This window comes from Oncorhynchus tshawytscha, linkage group LG27 (genome assembly GCF_018296145.1).
Source record: "Oncorhynchus tshawytscha isolate Ot180627B linkage group LG27, Otsh_v2.0, whole genome shotgun sequence".
Lineage (NCBI taxonomy): Eukaryota > Metazoa > Chordata > Actinopteri > Salmoniformes > Salmonidae > Oncorhynchus > Oncorhynchus tshawytscha.
This window is the reverse complement of record NC_056455.1, coordinates 7,127,664-7,151,250: the sequence shown is the minus strand read 5'-3', so window position 1 is coordinate 7,151,250 and position 23,587 is coordinate 7,127,664. Positions and strand designations below refer to the sequence as shown.

General features: G+C 47.5%; 1 protein-coding gene across 1 annotated transcript in view; it reads left to right on the top strand.

Moving 5' to 3' along the window:
* Nucleotides 1-23,587, top strand: part of LOC112225957 (LIM and SH3 domain protein 1) — a 39,628-nt gene continuing 16,041 nt past the window's right edge. The window contains exons 1-3 of the mRNA XM_024390110.2: nucleotides 1-303; nucleotides 8,844-8,938; nucleotides 19,428-19,512. Coding sequence (XP_024245878.1) covers nucleotides 235-303; nucleotides 8,844-8,938; nucleotides 19,428-19,512 — 249 coding nt within the window. The 5' untranslated portion in view covers nucleotides 1-234. The remainder of the gene's footprint in view (nucleotides 304-8,843; nucleotides 8,939-19,427; nucleotides 19,513-23,587) is intronic.

Genomic DNA, 23,587 nt, shown 5'->3' with positions numbered 1-23,587 from the left:
TGAGACCGCCCCCTTTCCTTTCTCCTCGGGAGCGCGGCATTGGAAAGAGAGGCGCCGTGCCCGCGCTTTACGTCTCTGGTTCGTGTACTGACAGCCAGCTGTGCGATTAGAACGACAACAATCTCCGGGTTTTGATCAATCCAGCCGTCAAACTCGACCCGTATTGTTTGGGAAGAACACGTTTACTTGACAGTTATTTTTTTTATCGTCTAATTTATCCAGCATTCCTCAAACATGAATCCGTCGTGTGGCAGATGTGGCACAATCGTGTACCCGACGGAAAAAGTGAATTGTCTGGACAAGGTAAGGAAAAAAAGGCATTTGAATTGGCAGTCACCTGCTTCTGTTTGTGTATTATACATCCCGTTATCAATACAGTTTTCTTTCGTGTGTTTGTTAATGATTTGTGATGCCCGGGCAGGTAGGCTAACATTCGCTAGATAGCACGTTACCTGTCTGTGTGGATGTGATTGTGAAAGACTAGTAACGTTAGCTAGTTTTCTCTTTTGATTTGTTGAACGTTTAGCTAGCTAATTAGGTTTGCTAGATAACTAGTCTTTTTAAATGAACTGATTTTTTATTTTACATTTGCCACGTTGGATTTTTCACAGATTTGAATTCTTGAACGAAGCGTTTCCTGTTTTCACCACAAACAAGCCAGTTTTAGCTCGCTGCGTTAACGTCTGGGCTAGCTAGCTAACGTTATCAAAGACCGGAATGTGGTTAGCATTTCCATCAGCCGAACATCAGAGTAGTCAGTATCAGATTGTGATTGATGGCATACAACGAGCAATTATGATTAACTAGTTTGCTGGTCACTAAAGATGAACGTCTACTACATTGCATTGTAAAATCTACCTTACGAGGTTAGTCCAAATTGACGATTTCAGTTAACGTAACGTTACCAAGCAAGATGGAGAGATTAATTAGAATGCTCGTGCTTTCAAAGTTATTTAGCTAATGTTAGTTTCAGTTCTCCCCAAATCCAGAAATTAACATGTGTGATGAGTTCCCATCGCCAATTTAAATCCGTGTCAATTTGACTCAAGCTAAGCATCTTGGGTTTTCAGGATGCTGTTTAAAAGTTGAAACAATAATTTGGGGTTGTTCAATTGCAGTAGTGCCTTATCAAAATCCAGTGTTTGCTAGCAGCTCACACAAGCTACCCCGGATAAGGAAGTGTAATCTACCAGGGTGTGGAAGAAGAAAAACTCCAAGGGAACAGAGCCATGCTTCACACGTTCAGTGAAATTAACTTCTTAAAACAAAAACAAAATGAAAGTCCACACAATGTCTATCACAACATCCATCTGTGTGGGCTTTGTGTGAATGCGTAGGCTAGCGAGTGTATTAGAAAACAGTCACTGTGCTATCGTGGTCTTGTCTGTTTAGTCTCTTGCCACTCAGTACTGCAGTAACACGTTCTGCAGCATGTTGTTCTGCTGCCAACTGAAACAACACTACCTTTATGGCACGTCAATCAGGCTGAACCACACAATCCCTGTCGCCACTTCTTTTTGCCCACTAGGTAGACCAAGGCTATAATAATAATCATATATTCTCATGTGGTCCCTGTTTTTGTAATTTGAACGTCCGTTACTTTTGCTGCCAGAGCGCACTGAGCACATTGCATGACTCTAGTGGAGGATGTGGGCGGGGTCACCTCTTGTGGTGAGAGAAGGATGCATTGGCATTTCCTACACACTCTAGTCTAATTTGTCTAATGGGTATTGGGAAGGCCTTGTGGAGCCGATCGCTGTAAGTGGGTGTTATCTGTTTGGGTCGATAGATGGGAGCGTCTGGTACGATAGACGATAGAGCACATTATCAGAGATGCCAATACTTGTGTACACTGCACGCCCATGGGTTGGAACTCCTCATACTCCCTGTTGTGCAAGTAGAAGTACCCTTGTTATTGTTGTCCAACAGGATGGAGATGAAATTGACAACCCTTGCCTTGGATTAAAATGTAGAGCCCAAAATAAAACAATACCTTACACATTCATGTAAACTATTTCTGGGTGTTGTGGCTAGAAATCAGGTGAACTGAACCCAAGCCAACACCGCAACCGTGTTCTCTGGAAAATCATGCCGAAAGCAGCGCACATTCCTGCAGACAGACACTCCCATAAAAATGTGCTCTGTCAGAGGCCTGCTGTGCTGCCTGTCTCCCCCTCTGAGCTACACACAGGCTCTGAGCCCAGGGATCGTCTGTCTGTCTTAGCTGCTATTCCGCATCAGCGCTCTCCTCCTCAGACACACGAAAACAACCTCCCTATTCCCCTCCTGGGCACCGGCTGCCCTTCTCGTTTGTTTAAACCAGACGAGGCCGACCGGCGAAGGGCGGCAGTTTTCCCCAGTCTGGTTCAGGCGAAGGTAGTCAAAGCTGCAGCGTGCGGTTTCCTTGGCGACCGCTGAATACTTGCTTACCTGACAAACTGTCTTCTGGTGTAATGTATATGGGGGCTGTGCTGTGGAGAAGCTGGGCCACAGACGCTAGTTTGTCTGCCGCTCTGCATTTCATTATAGTGGGACGGGGATCTGCAGGAGGAAGGGGGCACCTGAGGATGAGGGGTGAAGTCAGGAAGTGAATGTTATGTGAGACGATAGAGAGTAGGCATACTCATCTGTCTTGCCTTCAATATGTGGATGTTGCCTGTTAGTAATGCAGTACTGTGCTTCAGAGGTTTTTGACAAGTCCTCCTAGCTATCGAAACAGATGAGTGCTTTTGAGGACCTGGAGCCTCGCTGTAAGGGTTATGTTAACTGCAGGAGGTGGTATTTTGCCAGATAGTAGGTTATTCATAACCAGAGTGCCGACTGTACACCCTATGCAAAACTGGTTTAACCAAGCCTGGAAACATGGCTGTGTGCGTGTATTCCTATTTGAAAGACTGAATTTGTTTGACTGTATGCAAGTACTAGACAGATGATGATTGGTTCTGTGTTCTGAGAGTCTCTTATCTTGATGGAATGATTTTCCTGTGTGGGAGATTCTGTATACAGGTAATCACATACTCAATATTCTACACTGTGCCTTTGTGTGTGTCTGTTACTCGTACCTATACTTTAAAAAAATATTTTATTTTGATGGACGTTCTCTCTCCCTATCCGCAACCCGTTCTGCTAGGCTTTATCAATATTTCATTATTTTATTGTGACATGCATACCACTGTACGTCTGCTCTGTGGCTTCAAATGTGTGAGAGACCAGCCCAGGGGAAGGGAGGGAAGAAGCTCACAGATAAGTTCCTCTCCTCCTTGAAAAGCAGACCCCCCCCACACACACACACACACACAGGTAGAGTAGGGAGTGAGAAACATGTGATCTTCCTCAACTCTGGAAGAAGGGCAGGTTCAGGGAGGGGAAGCGAGCACATAAGGTCCTAAAGAAGAACAAAACAGTCTGTCTCCTGTCCCGGCTCAAATATCTTCTCTTAGCATGGTAACATGTCGTGACGCGTCGATAAGCTAACTCGATTAACGTTTTTTTAAAATTTAAAGATCATAAAAAGTCACAGCATTGGATTTTTGGTTTAGGACTTTCAGTTTGACAGATTTTTCTAGATACAAGTCGTAGCTTATTTTGCTCCTGTGTAAATTCAGGGCAGAGGATTGAAATGAACAAGACTGGACAAAATGCAGCCATGTAAAGCATGCATAAACAGGCGAAGGAAGGCTCACCTCATCAGTGAGGTTCCTTCAAGGTGTGTTTTTAGATGATCAAATTGTGTGCCTTTTCATACATTTGAAAAATATATATATATTTGGTTATGGTTAGGTCTAATCACAGATATTATTATAAAATAGAGCCCTGGAGGATACGATTAAGATTTGTGTGGCTCCAGCACAGCTGTCTGATGCTCTGTGTTCTATCTAGTAAACACCTATGATATGACCTTTCAGGAACAGAGAGGAGTGTCTCATCTGTAATGCCCAGTGTATTGTATTCATTCATGACTGTTTTTTTTTTTCTCACTCATTGAAATCCTTGTGTTGGGTCATTTTGTTTTCTTCGGGTTGCCTAAGTCCAAACTGTAAAAAAAAAAATGGGGGAAAACGCTTTCTGTGTCAACTGAAACGAGTAAAAGCAAATGTATAAAGTATGTAGAAAAGATTATGGACGTGTAGAATTTCAGGAGATTGGCTTAGAATGCTAAAATACTTTATACGCCGCCAAGATGGGGGACCTCTAAAATGTAATGGGGGAGGCCTCAACAATCTTCTGCACCCCCTGACACACCGACCACCTTAAACCCCTTTTGATCCAGAAACATCTCTGCATGGTACACAGTCTTAGTTAGTTCAAAGGTCAGAATGCACTCCAGACACGTTGTCAGGCTGTGTGCACACCCGATAGGGACACTACTCGACTCACAAGGTTTTCAGTCACACACACAGTGTGTGTTGCCTCAGAGAGCCCCCCATCTGGATGCCACTAACTCAGGGTTTCCCAAACTGGGTCCCCGGGACCCCAAGGGTTGCACGTTTAGTTTTTTGCCCTAGCCCTGATATGCAACCCCCCCCAAATAGCCCCCTCCTGGTGATCTCATCAGGATCAACAGTGCCAACTCTCTGCACGCTAGTCTGCCTACTGCTTGTCAGCCCTGACCGGACCTTTCTACAGACACTGTTTATAACAGGCTCATTCAAATACACTGTGTCAACGGCTAACACTGATGATCTGTCAGTTGATCTTATTCAAATATGCCTTTCTGATACTGTCTGATCAGACAAACGAGTTGTGTAATTCACTGGTAGTGTCTAGAAATGGTTTCCTACTGAAATGACATTAGGCCTTTTGAAACGGTCTGGCAAAATGTGGGTTGATTATATTTAAAGCTGATTCATGTTGTCCGAAGGGTGAGCGCCCCCCCCCTTCCCCTCCAGCCAGTCACCTCTAATTGTGACTCGGATCAGAGGCAGGGTCCATGGTGAAGTCAGTCACCTGAGGTTCTGTGCTCTGTATGTGTCTATGGAACTGGGACACTCGTTGCTCTCAATACTATGGCTCTATTAATAGGAGTACAGAGCGATTTGTTTCTCCTGTTCTCTGTGTGTGAGATGGAGGATTTAGGATGAGACTGTGGGAAAGGGACCGTTCAGGCGAAGTGGGGATCCACACACACACACACACACACACACACACACCATACCAAGTGGTCTGTGGATGAGTGTTACGTGCATACTTTAGTGAGTGCTGTGGTTCTCCCGCTGGCCAACATAAGAGTTTGAGTGTGGTGAAAGCGACTGCATCGAGTTGGTCAATAATTAACCGTGGGCTTCAATGAGTTATTGTAGCGTTTCCCAAACTCGGTGCGCGTTTTGTTTTTTTGCCCTAGCACAACACAGCTGATTTCAAATGATCAACGCTTGATGATTGGTTGATTTTATTTGAATCAGCTGTGTAGGGCTAGGGCAAAAAAACAAAACGGGGACCCAGTTTGGAAAACCCTGAGTTAGTGGCATCCAGATGAGGGGGCTCTCTGAGGCAACACACACTGTGTGTGTGTGTGTGACTGAAAACCTTGTGAGTCGAGTAGTGTCCCTATCGGGTGTGCACACAGCCTGACAACGTGTCTGGAGTGCCTCCTATAGCCTGGGGTCTGTCCGTACTGGCCGGGGTCTCGGTCACAGACAGAGGGATCGTTCGGCTGCCTGAGCACGTTCACGACATGTAGCCCTGGACCCCAGAGCTGCGCTGATTCAGGGTGAAAGTCCTGCTTTTAACAGCGTTACATTTTTCTCTGCCTCCGTGTCTGCAGTGTCCTGATTCTCTTACCGACTGCCAGATCCTGCCTCTCAGCCTCAGCACCCACACAGGCCCCGGACGGTTTTTCCTGGAGTCTGAACACTGACACTCTCGTCATCTCGTTCTAAACGAATCTCTCCCCGCCTCGCTCAGTAGGGTGTTAGCCCCAGAGACGGTCATGGGCTCTTGGGGGGGGCTGACCTGGTGGAATGTGGGTTAGCAGGTTGGGTGAAGGCCGGGTATATATTTTTTTGACACGGCTGCAATCCAAGCCTGTTCTCTATGGCACTGGAATTCGCCCAAGGTCAATATTGCGTTTACCCCGGTAAACACAGGATCAAAGTCCACTGCTGCCATTCAGCTCACCTTTACCCCTCCGCTTGAAGGCATTAGCACCCGCAGTCACACGCCCCTCTGTCGGCCCTCCCTCTGTTCCATTTGTTTATCCAGCGCTTCTCCATAACACACATTGGGATTACAGATTAGGGGTGATGCCCAGAGGGAATGTCGAGAGTATGGTAACAGAGAGAGACGGGAGTTTAGACATCAGATCGGGATGAATATTTAGACAGGTAGACAGACTAAAAATGGCCGCCACATCCGGAAACAGCTGAGGCCTAGATTTAGTAGAAATGGAATCCCCTGTGCGGGTAGTTCTGTTTGCACTGTCAGGGATTTGACATGGCATAGCCACAGAGAGGGAGGGGCGAAGGCGATGCATCTGCCAGTGGGTCCCATCTCTCTGACTGGGCCTGTGTAGGCCCAGTATGGTTGGGGTGTAGGGTTGGCCCAGTGTTTCTGGCTGGCTCTGGATCAGAGCTCCATTGACCAGGGCTCAGTGCCGGTGTCCAGAATGAGCCCCCACTCCTTTGTCTGCCTCAGCCCGGCTCTGCTGGTCAGCAGCTTCACACACACACAGCCCTGGGTGGTCCGTCCGTAAAGGCCAGTGTGAGAACACACCAGACCAGACTAGAATTCTGAAAAGGTATCAGAGTGAATAGGGGTCATGGATTTAAGCCAAATGCCTTTGTCCTGTAGTGGATTAACTGCTTCCAGGAAACCCTGCTATATGTTCTGGAAACACTCCTGGTTTTACAATCCTCCCCTCGTCACTGTGGTCGTCTTCTCTGTTCCATAGTGTTTATAATGTGTATCCCCGGCTGTCATGGTGGATATCCTGACCCTCTCAGGACAGTGAGGAGAGAAGACTATTTATAGTGTGCTATATCAATATTATAATATTACTAATAATAATTAGTAGTGTGCTGCATGATTTTACTTACCCCCAGCCTGTGTCACTGTAGAGCACACAGGGACCTGATGGAGACCCCCAGCCTGTGTCACTGTAGAGCACACAGGGACCTGATGGAGACCCCCAGCCTGTGTCACTGTAGAGCACACAGGGACCTGATGGAGACCCCCAGCCTGTGTCACTGTAGAGCACACAGGGACCTGACCCCCATGTCACTGAGACCCCCAGCCTGTGTCACTGTAGAGCACACAGGGACCTGATGGAGACCCCCAGCCTGTGTCACTGTAGAGCACACAGGGACCTGATGGAGACCCCCAGCCTGTGTCACTGTAGAGCACACAGGGACCTGATGGAGACCCCAGGCCGTAATGCCCTTTTCCCACCACAGGGACACTGCACGATTTACTGTGTGTGTGTGTGTTTGAATGGTTATGTTTGCTGTGTGTCTGCTTCAGTGCGCTGACTTATTTGTGTGTGCAGAATGTTCAGTGAAAGACAGGAATAGTGAGAAACGGGGGGTGGCTGAGTAGAGAATACCCCTGAGCCGTGTTAATAAGGACGGTTTCTTCCTCCCTCTGTCTTTTTCCTTCCCTTGACGGCAGGAACGGCCAGATCATTCCCTCACGTTGCTCTCATCCACCCCCTCTCCTTCCCTTCGCCCTCTCCCTCCTTTCATGCTCCTTCCTCTTTCCCTCCAGCCTCCCTCCCTCGGTCCCCCTCTGAACCCTCAGGCCACAGATCAGCCTGCTGTCGAGAGAGAGAGAGAGAGAGAGAGAGAGAGGGGGTGTGAGACTAAGAAGGATGGGGCTGTTGTGAATATGGTTAGAGGGAGAGAAGCAGACCCAGGCTTGCAGAGATGAACAGATGGACAGACAGGAAGAGAAAGAGAGGGTCAAATCAAACTGAACACGGGTCTTCTCCATTAGTCATCCAATCAGGAGAGCTCAATGTGCTCTGTTGGCAGTGTTGCGTATGGCTATAGAGGGCAGGGAAACTGGTTCAGTCACTAGATGTGTGTGTGACCCGTGTGTATTTCTGAGTAACGTTAGATCTCCACACAAGGCCAGGAATATCAAGGGGTTGTGACTTTGAAGCCCTGATTATGCTGCCAACTAGGTTAAACAACCTTTTTCCGGGACATTTGGCTCTTAATTTAACACCGTGTTTATCCTCAGCCGCTCGCATCATTGTGAAACCTGGCTGGCCGTTTTTTCTGAGTGGCGTTAATGGAATGACTTTCCAACTGCACACAGCGACCTCTCCATCCACCCCAGCGGGGCTTTCTTACAGGCTGCTCAAACGAGGAGGTTTCATCACTAAAACACCATTGAAACTGTTCAGGGATCCTCAATGCTGCTTTGTTCTATGAGGGAGTTTAACTTTTACAGAAGATGGGTGCTGAGCCGGCGGGTGGGGTGCCACGGTGGGAGTTGGCAGTTCTCTCTAAAAGTGGACGTGGCTCTGTGCTCTACACGGTGTCTAGTCTGCCGCTGGGCTTCACGCATGGGTTTTGCTAACATGCTCGCCTCAGTCTCTCTCGCTCTCTTTCCGCACACTGCCACACGTCCCCCTGACATGGCTTATAAATAACCACCATGTAGAGAGGTCCAGAGGAAGTGGTCTGGTGACCCTTAACCCCTTTGTGCCTCGACAAACAGAGCTCTCTCTCTCTCTCCGTTCTCCCTCTTTCCTCCAGCTAAAATAGATGGTTATGGCCTTATTCATCCAAATATGTCACTTCCTGGTGTGAATATGCTGTGTGGTTTAGGTCCTCCATGCTAGCATTGAGAACAGTGAAACGAATGTCTAATTTTTCTCTCTCTCTCCCTCTCTCTGACAGTACTGGCACAAAGGATGCTTCAGCTGTGAGATCTGCAAGATGACTCTAAACATGAAGAATTACAAAGGCTTTGAAAAGAGACCATACTGCAATGCGTAAGTTGTCCCCAAGTGTGTATGTTTGAGAAAGGTAATAGACGTTCACAAAAGGCTCCGGTGTTCATCCCTCATACCAAACAGAAGTGGCCGGTTTAGCCTATTGCAGAAGACTGGTCCAGAGACTGACCCAAGGTTGTGTGTGTGATGTTACAGACCCTACTGTGTGTACTTTAGAGCAGTGTGGAGGCTCCCTTCCTTATCTCCTTGCCTCCATTTGTGTCTTTGGCTTCACCAAAGAGAAGGGCTGTGTGTGGTGTGGAAAAGAGCACGCTTTACACCCCCCCTCCTTCTCTGGGGGTCAACAAGAGAAATTCCAGAAATTCCTCAGCAGTGACGCACACCAGCCAACTCACGCTTCACACACACACTCCCACTCAAGCCCACGCTCCCACAGCTGGTTAGGAATCCTTGGAATCCCCCTCTCATTTTTGCCTCTTCTCACTGTGTGTGTTTGGGGAAAGAAGAAGTGGCTTCATATTCTGTTCATATACACACAGTTAGTCCCCCCTACACACAGTTAGTCCCCCCTACACACAGTTGGTCCCCCCTTCCCTCACGTACACACAGTTGGTCCCCCCTTCCCTCACGTACACACAGTTGGTCCCCCCTTCCCTCACGTACACACAGTTGGTCCCCCCTTCCCTCACGTACACACAGTTGGTCACGTACACACCCCCCCTTCCCTCACGTACACACAGTTGGTCCCCCCTTCCCTCACGTACACACAGTTGGTCCCCCCTTCCCTCACGTACACACAGTTGGTCCCTCCCCTTCCCTCACGTACACACAGTTGGTCCCTCCCCTTCCCTCACGTACACACAGTTGGTCCCTCCCCTTCCCTCACGTACACACAGTTGGTCCCCCCCTTCCCTCACGTACACACAGTTGGTCCCCCCTTCCCTCACGTACACACAGTTGGTCCCCCCCCTTCCCTCACGTACACACAGTTGGTCCCCCCCTCCAGTTGGTCCCCCCCCTCACGTACACACAGTTGGTCCCCCCTTCCCTCACGTACACACAGTTGGTCCCCCTTCCCTCACGTACACACAGTTGGTCCCCCCTTCCCTCACGTACACACAGTTGGTCCCCCCTTCCCTCACGTACACACAGTTGGTCCCCCCTTCCCTCACGTACACACAGTTGGTCCCCCCTTCCCTCACGTACACACAGTTGGTCCCCCCTTCCCTCACGTACACACAGTTGGTCCCCCCTTCCCTCACGTACACACAGTTGGTCCCCCCCCTTCCCTCACGTACACACAGTTGGTCCCCCCTTCCCTCACGTACACACAGTTGGTCCCCCCTTCCCTCACGTACACACAGTTGGTCCCCCCTTCCCTCACGTACACACAGTTGGTCCCCCCTTCCCTCACGTACACACAGTTGGTCCCCCCCTTCCCTCACGTACACACAGTTGGTCTCCCTCACGTACACACAGTTGGTTGGTCTCCCTCACGTACACACAGTTGGTTGGTCTCCCTCACGTACACACAGTTAGGTTGGTCTCCCTCACGTACACACAGTTGGTTGGTCTCCCTCACGTACACACAGTTGGTCCCCCCTCCCTCACGTACACACAGTTGGTCCCCCCCCCACGTACACACAGTTGGTCCCCCCTTCCCTCACGTACACACAGTTGGTCCCCCCCTTCCCTCACGTACACACAGTTGGTTCCCCCCTTCCCTCACGTACACACAGTTGGTCCCCCTTCCCTCACGTACACACAGTTGGTCCCCCCTTCCCTCACGTGCACACAGTTGGTTCCCCCCTTCCCTCACGTGCACACAGTTGGTCCCCCTTCCCTCACGTACACACAGTTAGTTGGTCTCCCTCACGTGCACACAGTTAGGTTGGTCTCCCTCACGTACACACAGTTAGGTTGGTCTCCCTCACCACAGTTAGGTTGGTCTCCCTCACGTACACACAGTTAGGTTGTCCTCCCCTCACGTACACACAGTTAGTGTCCCTCCCTTCCCCCACGTACACACAGTTAGGTCCCCCCCTTCCCTCACGTGCACACAGTTAGTTCCCTCCCTTCCCTCTCGTGCACACAGTTAGTTCCCCCTTCCCTCACGTACACACAGTTAGTTCCCCCCTTCCCTCACGTGCACACAGTTAGTTCCCCCCTTCCCTCACGTGCACACAGTTAGTTCCCCCCTTCCCTCACGTGCACACAGTTAGTTCCCCCCTTCCCTCACGTGCACACAGTTAGTTCCCCCCTTCCCTCACGTACTCACAGTTAGTTCCCCCCTTGCCTCACGTACAGTTAGTTCCCTCCCTTCCCCACGGAAAACACAAGTTATTCCCTCCCTTTACTAACAGTTACACCCTGCCCTTCCCTCCACGTCACAGTTGTCCCCCTGCCCAGAATCACAGTTACACACACCCCATGTTCATTTTGAATACGTACTACAGTTTTCCCCCCCCTTCCCTCACGTACTCACAGTCCCTTCCCTCACGATCTTTCAGTTAGTCAGGCGGCTTTGCCTCACGTACTCACAGGATCCCCCCTTCCCTCAGACTCCAGTTAGTTACATGCATGCACTTAATATATACATGCCAGGAAAACACAAACTATATTTTACTAATGTTACACCCTTGCAACCTTCTCCTCCGCTTCTCAATACGCTTGTCCCTCTGCCCAGAATCCAACCAGGAACACACACACACACACACATGTTCATTTTGAATACTGGAGAGTAGGGATTTTCCCATGAATTTCCTACTTCTCCAGTCGCTCTTAGATCCCGATCTTTCAGAGAGATCAGGCGGCTTTGCCTTTGGCAGGATCATCCCTATTCTCTCCTCAGACCTCCGTTCTCGCTATCCCTCCTTCAGGAAGCAGGCCCCTCCAGACTGTGTAATGCTCTTCTTTCCATTTCTGTAAACCCCTATCCGTCAGCGTGTAAACCCCTATCCGTCAGCGTGTAAACCCCTATCCGTCAGCGTGTAAACCCCTATCCGTCAGCGTGTAAACCCCTATCCGTCAGCGTGTAAACCCCTATCCGTCAGCGTGTAAACCCCTATCCGTCAGCGTGTAAACCCCTATCCGTCAGCGTGTAAACCCCTATCCGTCAGCGTGTAAACCCCTATCCGTCAGCGTGTAAACCCCTACCCGTGGAGGAGACTCCCTCTCCAGGGAAGGAATGCTGGCTCTAACTCCACTCGCGCTGTGTTGTGGTTTTACTGTGGTAAACTATGCTATCATCACAGTTTCATGTCTGTCAGCAGCTGATAGACGCCTGTTTGTTTTCACTGAACGCTGCCCACCCACAGCTGGGCTGAGAATCCCTGTGCCCTGATTAGTCGGCCAGCTCACGAGGGGATTGCGGGAGATTTAGGAGGACGGACAGATTGGACGTTTTTCTTGACGATTTGTTTCCATGGGGTTTGAGAGAGAGAGAGAGAGAGAGAGAGAGAGAGAGAGAGCGCGCCTTGGGCAAGCTACTGTCATACCGCTGTTGTTCTCATGACCCCTGGATTCATGAACGCTGCAAACCAAACTTTTAATGGAATCAATAGTGTTTATAGAGGCAGTTTCACCTTGACCAGTCTCACCATGTTCTATAGCAGGCAAATTCAAATCTGGACCTCCCAAGTCCGTTCCACTGTTGTTTTAGGCCCGGGAACTGCCAGGGATCTCACCATACGATGTTATGACTGTACTTAGGTGCCCGTACGATATGCATTGCGACGCACCATTCTATATGCATTGCGATTCAATACCGATTTTTGATGTTCCAAAAATATTGCTCTGTGTATGTCTGCTGCAGAGAGAGAGAGTGTGGTGGGAAATGAGTTTTGATCCGTCATGGAAATAAGTGCTGAAAACATCTTTGCTCACTGTTTAAAAAGATGGAGAACAAGGTATTGGATGAGAGTGACCGGCGTTTTGGTGCAGGTACAGCCGAGTAGCACCAGCTAACCCCACCTTTTTTGTGATTTTATATTTACAAATCGCTACTTTGAGTCAAAGTACTACTGCTGATTATCAATCTCCCCCTCTTTGACTGCGACACCATTTGGGTGCAATGAATTATCAGGACGGGCAGAACAGAAACCCAGCAGTACCCCAGACCTCCAGGCTCAGATTCGAAGAGCCCTGTTCTCTAGTCACACAGTAGGCAAGTTTTACTTTCAAATTGTGTGCAACTGTATAGTTAATGATTTAACAGAAGTCAACACCAGCCATTCGTTCAGAGAGAATAACATAATCCCAGTGTTGTCGCAGCACAGGGTACTTTCCACAGTTTGCCCAAGTGCTCAGTGGCAGGTCTTGATAGAAACTGAGTTGGATAAGAACCCAGTCAGTGAAACATCTCAGCCAGTCATGTTTTAGCATTTTTAGACTTGGTCTAACGGCTTCTGTCGGTCTCCCTGTGTGGACGTCAGTCAGACGAGAATTCACAACGGCTCGGGCCTTAGCAGAACACAGAGCTGTCTACACCAGCTCAGTCCCACGATAAAACCAGAGGTTTACTACCATATATCTACTCTATAGTACTCTGCCCCAACCTACCTCAGAGTAGCTGCCATTTGACCTTTTGCCTAACCGTGATCCAGGGTCACATCAGGTTTTCTCATCCCATTTTAAGGGTTAGGCTAATTAATTTAGCATTGGGGGTAAACTGATCCTAGATCAGCTGCTTTGTCCTTGAGTGCCCCCTATGGACAGGAGTGGGTGTGGCCTTCCAGAAAGTAATTTTTCCGCCCGCTTCTAGTTCCACTATGCTAATAGCCTTCACTCTCTCCTGGGCAGTGGGTTAGTTCCTGTTCCATCATGTTGACTGTTACAGAGCAGTAGTGTGTGTTTGTGGCTGTCATTGATGAGCAGGGGGAGGCCGTGTGTGACTCCTAACCTCGTTACACTGCAGCCTGACAGAGGAGTGTTGTCGGTTTCTGACTCCAGACTCATGCATGTACAAGCATTACATAGCCTTCGTGCGCGCGGCACACACGTTCTTGTATGTCTAACTTTGTGGGGACACAATTCAGTCCCGTTCAAAATCCTGTCTTTCCTAACCTTAACCCCAAACCTAGCTCTTAACCCTAATTCTAACACTAGTTCTAACCTTTCACCCTAAACCCCCTAGAAATAGCATTTCACCTTGTGGGGACAAACAAAATGTTCCCAATTTCTTTTGTTTTGTTTACTTTTCTTGTGGGGACTTCTGGGACAAACGAGTATAGTTAAACTCGTCCACACACAAACTGCACACCAATACAAGCTCAAACACACAATGGGTATCGGGTATCTGTGTGCCAGCTGCACACTCGTCTCTCTGTTCCACGCTGCAGCAGCCTAAAACACAAAGGTGCTCTGTAGAGCACACGCTGGCCACAGCCACAAACCAACCAGACACACCCGTGTCCCCAAACAAAACCTACAAACAATCGGTTTACCCGAGCCGCCCAGTCACACTCCTCGTGCGCTAAGGAACAGCGCCGCAGGCTACCACAAGATGCTGCTACCAAACGTAACACATGATAATGGCAAACGGAGGCTTCAGCTCTCTCAGCCTGATCGATGCTGCCAGTAGCACGGCCAACCGCCACATTTGAATGGGATCTGAGAGCAGCACCCTCTCTGCCTCTTCAGGAACGTGTGTGTTTGAGCATACCGTGCTGTGTGTGCGCTTGCGTGCTCGAGTGCAAGGAGGGTTGCACGTAGCCTAGCCGTTAGAGGGTTTCCAGTTCGAAATCCCGGGTCCGACAGGAAAAATCGCCCAGGACGTGAGCTGGCAACCAGAAGGTTGCTGGTGTCAAATCCTAGATGCCTTTGCCTGCCGTTGTGTCCTTGAGCAAGGCCCTCGACCCTCACACAACAACAGCTCCCTGGTTGCTCAGTGTGGCAGCCCCCCACACCTCTCCAAAAACCTGTTTGTGTGTCTTTCGGAGGGGTTGGGTTAAAAGCAGAAGTCACATTTTGGTTGGTCCTCGTGTGTAATTGACCAGGAAAGTAATCTTAATATCACACAGAGCCTGCAAAGTGCTCTGTTCAGCACTTTCACAGTACTATGGACTCACACTCCCCCTCTGCTGTTTGAGCTGTGTGTTGGGTTTAAAAGTGCTTGTTAATTACTTTCTCATTCCCGGTTGGAGATAATTGCACCGCGTTCTTCAGAAGGCCTCGTCGTTTGAGGCTTAAAGCTCGTCCATCTCTCTACATAAGTTTAAATGGAAATTCAATGTGTTTACCAGGTCGTCAAGGAAACACAAAACATATTACCTAACTGGGATACCCCGAGGCATGGAGAGGGGGGGGAGATTGTGGTCGTCCCACCCCCTGGGGCATGCTGGGTAGTGGAGTCCATATGAGCAGCTAGATTCAGTTGAGTTTTTTTTTTTTTTCCTTTCTGTGTTGACCTGAACCTCGTTGTGCTTCTCGTTGCCTTCAGGACAACTGAGTGAACTGGCAGGCAGCATAAGGAGGAGTGAACTGGCAGGCAGCATAAGGAGGAGTGAACTGGCAGGCAGCATAAGGAGGAGTGAACTGGCAGGCAGCATAAGGAGGAGTGAACTGGCAGGCAGCATAAGGAGGAGTGAACTGGCAGGCAGCATAAGGAGGAGTGAACTGGCAGGCAGCATAAGGAGGAGTGCAGCTGAGTTTAGCAGGAAAAGCTCTGGTGTATAAAAACATACTTGTACGCATCGCTTACACAGATCAGGAATCAAGCAAGCAAGTCTGCAGTCCGGGGCTTTTGGAATTGTGCCCGGTGTGTATGTAGAATGTGTTTGGGTCTGTGAAGCATGCTTTTGAGGCAGAGTGTTTTTCAAGGGCAGTGGGAGGTGGGACTGGCTGGCTCGGTTCCGTGTGTGTGGTTGACCAGACCAGAAATCCCCCAAAAACCCATTCAAGAAGAGCTTTATGTTCATGCTCTGGTGGAGGAGAAAACCATGACAATTTTCCCAGTGACTATGTTTCTCCCTGGCCCTCTCTCTCTCCCTGTGTTGCATTCTGTTACTCTTCCTGTTGTCCTCTGTGGGTGGTGTGTTTCCACACCTGCTTTGACTCTCAACCAGGCATTTAGTAACCTTGAAAGAAACAGCTCCCCACAATCCATACCCCCCCCGCCAATCACCTCTCTTGACAGGGGCCCCATAGAAACAGACTTTTTGTGTTCTGTTAGAGATGTCATCTGTCTGCAGGGGTTCCTAATTCACACTGGAGACAAACTCTTAACAATGACTGAGGGTTATTTGAACTGCCTTGCTTTCCTTAAAATCCTAGCCCCCTTAAAGTCAAATCTGGACCTCGAAGCCAGCTCCATTGGTTTTTAAAAAGAATTCCCCTCTCACCAGGGACTGTTCTTACTATGTTCTACATGTAGAATAATAGTGAAGGCATCAAACCTATGAAATAACACAGATGGAATCATGTAGGAAACAAAAAGTGTTAAACAAATCAAAATAAATGTTATACTTGAGATTATTCAAATAGCCACCATTTGCCTTGATGACAGCTTTGCACACTCTTGGCCTTCCCTCAACCAGATTCACCTGTAATGCTTTTCCAACAGTCTTGGAAGGAGTTCCCACATATACTGAGCACTTGTTGGCTGCTTTTCTTTCACTCTGCGGTGCTGACCCATCCCAAACCATTTCAATTTGATTGAGGTCGGGGGATACGCCATCACTTTCCTTCTTGGTAAAATAGCCCTTACACAGCCTGGAGGTGTGTTGGGTCTTTGTCCTGTTGAAAAACAAATGATAGTCCCACTAAGCCCAAACCAGATGGGATGTTGTATTGCTGCAGAATGCTGTGGTAGCCATGCTGGTTAAGTTTGCCTTGAATTCTAAATAAATCACTGACAGTGTCACCAGCAAAGCAGCGCCCACACCATAACACCACCACCTCCATGCTTCATGGTGGGAAATACACATGCGGAGATCATCCGTTCACCCACACTGTGTCTCACAAGGACACTGTGGTTGGAACCAAAAATCTCTAATTTGGACTCCAGACCAAAGGACACATTTCCACCGGTCTAATGTCCATTGCTTGTGGTACTTGGCCCAATCAAGTCTCTTCTTATTTGTGTCCTTTAGTAGTGGTTTCTTTGCGGCAATTCGGGCCGTGAATGCCTGATTTCATGCTGTCTCCTCTGAACAGTTGATGTTTAGATGTGTCTGTTACTTGAACTCTGTGAAACATTTATTTGGGCTGCAGTTTCTGAGACTGGTAACTCTAATGAACTTATCCTCTGCAGCAGAGGTAACTCTGTGTCTTCCTTTCCTATAGCGTTCCTCATGAGCCAGTTTAATCATAGTGCTTGTTGGGTTTTGTGACTGCCCTTGAAGAAACTTTCAAAGTTCTTGAAATGTTCTGTATTGACTGACCTTCATGTCTTAAAGTAATGTTGGACTGTTGTTTCTTTGCTTATTTGAGCTGTTCTTGCCATAATATGGACTTGGTGTTTTACCAAATAGGGCTATCTTCTATATACCACCCTTACCACAACTGATTGGCTCAAATGCATTAAGAAGGAAAGAAATTACACAAATTAATTTAACAAGGCGCACCTGTTAATTGAAATGCATTCCAGGTGACTACCTCATGAAGCTGGTTGAAGAATGCCAAGTGTGCAAAGCTGTCATCAAGGCAAATATATTTTGATTGGTTTAACACTTTTTATTGGTAACTACATGATTCCATATGTTATTTCATAGCTGTGATGTCTTCACTATTATTCTACAATGTAAAAAATAAAGAAAAACCCTGGATTGAGTCGGTGTTCTAAAACCTTTGATCGGTAGTGTGTATTATCCACATTTTAAAATACAGTTTAGCAATCTGCTACGGCAATAAGGCTCCTTGGCGATGTCATTGATCATTTTCCTATTTCAGATAGGCCTAGTTTGGGTGGGTTGTCATTATATACAGTGGGGCAAAAAAAGTATTTAGTCAGCCACCAATTGTGCAAGTTGGTATTTTGGCCCATTCCTCCATGCAGATATCCTCTAGAGCAGTGATGTTTTGGGCTGTTGCTGGGCAAAACAGACTTTCAACTCCCTCCAAAGATTTTCTATGGGGTTGAGATCTGGAGACTGGCTAGGCCACTCCAGGACCTTGAAATGCTTCTTACGAAGCCACTCCTTCATTGCCCGGGCGGTGTGTTTGGGATCATTGTCATGCTGAAAGACCCAGCCACATTTCATCTTCAATGCCCTTGCTGATGGAAGGAGGTTTTCACTCAAAATCTCACGATACATTGCCCCATTCATTATTTCCTTTACACGGATCAGTCGTCCTGGTCCCTTTGCAGAAAAACAGCCCCAAAGCATGATGTTTCCACCCCCATGCTTCGCAGTAGGTATGGTGTTCTTTGGATGCAACTCAGCATTCTTTGTCCTCCAAACACGACGAGTTGAGTTTTTACCAAAAAGTTCTATTTTGGTTTCATCGGACCATATGATATTCTCCCAATCTTCTGGATCATCCAAATGCTCTCTAGCAAACTTCAGACGGGCCTGGACATGTACTGGCTTAAGCAAGTATGTCTTCCATTTCCTAATAATTGCTCCCACAGTTGATTTCTTCAAACCAAGCTGCTTACCTATTGTAGATTCAGTCTTCCCAGCCTGGTGCAGGTCTACAATTTTGTTTCTGGTGTCCTTTGACAGCTCTTTGGTCTTGGCCATAGTGGAGTTTGGAGTGTGACTGTTTGAGGTTGTGGACAGGTGTCTTTTATACTGATAACAAGTTCAAACAGGTGCCATTAATACAGGTAACGAGTGGAGGACAGCGGAGCCTCTTAAAGAAGAAGTTACAGGTCTGTGAGAGCTAGAAATCTTGCTTGTTTGTAGGTGTCCAAATACTTATTTTCCACCATAATTTGCAAATAAATTCATTAAAAATCCTACAATGTGATTTTTCTGGATTTCTTTTTCTCATTTTGTCTGTCATAGTTGAAGTGTACCTATGATGAAAATGACAGGCCTCTCATCTTTTTAAGTGGGAGAACTTGCACAGTTGGTGACTGACTAAATACTTTTTTGCCCCACTGTACCTTACTAGGTGGTATTGGCTGTATGTGTAAATCTAGCTGTAACATCACACAACCTTCCATCCTTATGCGATGAAGGTGTAACATTCTGGCAAATGAATGACGATATTTGTGAGGAAGAGCGAGGCGACAGACTGACCATGATTTCCATCTGATCCTGTAACCCCCCCTGTGTAGGCTGTATGATCCTGCTTGGCCTGGACTCCAGGGAAGTCACCTGATACCTCTCGTTCATATTGGCTGCTAACGTGAATGACTTTCAGTTCAAAACGCAGGCTTAGAACTCTGTTTCTGTGCCTAAAGTACAATCTACCAAACAAAAAGTCTACACTGGAAATGCATCACCATTTTATGGCTGTAATTACAGCGGGTTAAAAGGTGTGTGTGTGTGTGTGTGTGTGTGTGAACCACAGTTCTAGATGGTGTGCCTGTGTGAATGCCCTGGGCTAATGTTTTCCTCTCCTGTGTGTTTTTTTACAGACACTACCCCAAGACAAACTTTACCTGCGTGGCCGACACTCCTGAGAACCTCCGCCTCAAACAGCAGAGCAAGATGCAGAGCCAGGTACCTACCTACTCACCAGAACACAGATAATCCCGGTCCACAGGTCTCATAACGCCGTTAGTGTGGAAGTAATTAAAGATGCTTACGAGGCCTCATCACTGATCCTCATATTGAAATGTATCTATGATGCTCTGGCTCTAATGACCTATGACGCTCTAATGACCTATGACGCTCTAATGACCTATGACGCTCTAATGACCTATGACGCTCAGGCCTATTTGTGGAGACACTCCTTTTAAACTGCTAGGATTTATGTGCATTCTCTCTCTCTCCCACATGTTTGCGTATAGTCATCCTCCATTTATCTTCCTGCTCTGTTCTCTGCCTGTGTCATCGCTGATTCTCCTCCACTCAGTTCTCCTTTTCTTCCTCCTTGGTGTTTTCCCCTCCCACTGTTCTCTTTTGTTCATTCATATTTGACCTCCTCCAGACAGAAAGTACCCCTCAGGCCAATAGAGCGCCCCCCTCTTTATGACGAAGATCCTCTGTCTCCGCTTCTCTCTTTTTCTGCATTCCTCTCATTTCCTTCCTCTTCAGATTTCACTTATCTCTTCCTCCTTCGACCACCCTCCTCCCTCTTCCTGTGTCAGTGCCTTCCTTTCTCTCCCTCTCGTAAACTATTGTAATGAGGTGTGACGGACCTCCCTACCCTGCTACCATAGCAATAGGGTTCCCGTGGCAACACTGTAGGCGGTGGTGAGGGGGACAGGAGAAGCGGCCCCAGTTCCCCACACGCACCCTCAACTTCCATTCGCCGCTCACACACACTCGAATGATGAGCTAGCATGGACACGGGCACACACACACGGATGTACAGTAGCTAGTTACACACACACACACTTGGATGTTGACGGTTTCCGAGACACACGGAGAGTTTGAGTCCGAGCCTATTTCCTGTCTTCTCCTCTAATAATCTATGACAGGGCCTCTGTGCTCCGGCCACACACACAGTATATTCAGGAAACATCTATGGGATGCTCACAAAGGGCCCTTAGTCAGCCACAATTACATGGAGTATTCCCCACACACACACACTTACACAACTCGTACACGGCTACATTTAAAAAAAATACGTAAATCCTTTAGTATATATTAATAAGCATGTTCTCATATGTGTGACTATGATACGTATTTAGGAGGACTGGTTATTAGTTGCTGTGGGTTGAGCAGACTTAACACACCCCATGCAGAAAAAACACCATCTGTGCCCGTCTCTTTCTCTCTGATCTTTCCCAACAGCTCTTCTTTCTTTTTTTGTTGCCACAAGAGTCAGGTGGACTGGAAACTATAGTCCGACTGAGCCCCGATGCCCCCTCACTGGTCTCTCTCGTTCCATCTCTTTCTCTGTATAAAGTGAGAGGATGACTAGAAGACTAGAGTTGGAGAAAGGGCCATCACAGTCACAGTCCGGACCCATGCTCGTTAATAGCACCACCGCCAATCCGGATTACGAGGGGAGGGGAGGGGGGTGTGTGTGTTGGGGTTAGCTGTGGATTAGCAGCCATACTGACTGACAGTCTCAGTGTATGTAGTCTGTCCACCAGCTCCCAGGGGCCTCCAAGAGGACTGGGAGGATCCTGGAAGACCAGTAAACAAACAGACCGAGGCAACATGGCCACACGGCGATAAGAGTCCAGCCACACGCACACACACATTCTCAGAGGAGGCTAATGAGACCACTGACAGATGCTGGAGCCTAGTATCTCCAGCAGCAACCTACAGAGAAGATCAACTAGCTCCACATCTCTGCTACGTGTAAACAACACACACAGCCTACATCATATGACAACGTGCAGTAGTTCTAAAACGGACACACACACACCACCAACTCTTTAGTGTGCAGAGAGCATATCTCCAATCTCATCTTTATTATAGCAATAACAGGTGACCCAGTTTTGGTCTGTTTTTCTTTCTCCCCTCTCCAAATACTGTTATTCTGGTACATCCTGTGATAGAAGGCTGATTTCTATTGGCCAGGGTCTGAGGCCTGGGGGCTGCTGGGAGATCTGGACATGGATGTAGGGGGCTGGGAGTGTTGAGAAGACTGGGGGTGAAAGGTTATGAGAGACAGTTGGCCCTAATAAAACTGTCTGGAAAATACATTGGTTTGTCATACTGCTAGAACAGGAGAGTGGGGGTGTACGCAGTAGAAGATCTGAAAGGCAGCCGTCAGTAAAACTATTTGGTTTCCCGACTAATGATCACATAAGGTGCATTCGGGAAGTATTCAGACCCCTTGACTTATTCCACATTTGGTTACATTAGAGCCTTATTCTGAAATGAATTAAATTGTTTTTTTCCCCTCTCGTCAATCTACACACAATATCCTAATATGACAAAGCAGAAACATGTTTTGAGAAATGTTTGCAAATGTATGTCCACTACCGTTCAAAAGTTTGGGGTCACTTAGAAATGTCCTTGTTTTTGTCCATTTTTAAAATCACATCAAATTGATAAGACATACAGTATAGACATTGTTAATGTGGTAAATGACTATTGTAGCTGGAAACGGCAGATTTTTATTCCCAGCTACCTAAAAGGACAGCATCCCGTAGTTGCCTCTTCACTATTGACGTTGAGTCTGGTGTTTTGCGGGTACTATTTAAGGAAGCTGCCAGTTGTGGACTTGTGAGGCGTCTGTTTCTCAAACTAGAGAATACCTGCACCTGGGCCTCCCACTCCTTCTATTCTAATTAGAGCCAATTTGTGCTGCTCTGTGAAGGGAGTAGTACACAGCATTATACGAGATCTTCAGTTTCTTGGCAATTTCTCGCATAGAATAGACTTCCTTTCTCAGAACAAGAATAGACTGACAAGTTTCTGAAGAAAGTTCTTTGTTTCTGGCCATTTTGAGCCTGTAATCGAACCTACAAATGCTGACGCTCCAGATACTCAACTAGTCTAAAGAAGGACAGTTTTATTGCTGCTTTAATCAGAACAACAGTTTTCAGCTGTGCTAACATAATTGCAATGGGTCTTCTACTGATCAAGTAGCCTTTTAAAATGCTAAACTTGGATTAGCTAACACAACGTGCCATTGGAACACAGGAGTGATGGTTGCTGATAATGGGCCTCTGTACACCTATGTAGATATTCCATAAAGTATCAGCCGTTTCCAGCTACAAGACATTTATAACATTAACAATGTCTACACTGTATTTCTGATCAATTTGATATTTTAATGGACAAAAATTTTGCTTTTCTTTCAAAAACAAGGACATTTCTAAGTGGCCCTCAAACATTTGAACGGTAGTGTATTTATTTAAATATCACATTTCCATAAGTATTCAGACTCTTTACTCAGTACTTTGTTGAAGCACCTTTGGCAGCAATTACAGCGTTGAGTCTTCTTGAGTATGACGCTACAAGCTTGGCACACCTGTATTTGGGGAGATTCTCCCATTCTTCTCTGCAGATCCTCTCAAGCTCTGTCAGGTTGGATGGGGAGCGTCGCTGCACAGCTATCTTCACGTCTCTCCAGAGATGTTCGGGCTCTGGCTGGGCCACTCAAGGACATTCAGAGACTTGTCCCAAAGCCGCTCCTGCATTGTCTTGGCTGTGTACTTAGGGTCATTGTCCTGTTGGAAGGTGAACCTTCGCCCCAGTCTGAGGTCCTGAACTCTCTGGAGCAGGTTTTCATCAATGATCTCTGCTTTGCTCTGTTCATCTTTGCCTTGATCCTGACTAGTCTCCCAGTCCCTGCCTCTGGAAAACATCCCCACAGCAGGATGCTGCCCATCACCCTGCTTCACCGTAGGGATGGTGCCAGGTTTCCTCCTGTTGGCATTCAGGCCAAAGAGTTCAATCTTGATTTCACGAGACTAGAGAATCTTGTTTTCTCATGGTCTGAGTCCTTTCCCTTAGGTGACCTTTGGCAAACTACAAGCGGGCTTGTCATGCCTTTTACTGAGGATTAGCTTCTGTCTGGCCACTCTACCATAAAGGCCTGATTGGTGGAGTGCTGCAGAGATGGTTGTCCTTCTGGAAGGTTCTCTCATCTCAACAGAGGAACTCTGGAGTTCTGTCAGTCTTGGTGGTTCCAAACGTCTTCCATTTAAGAATGATTGAGGCCACT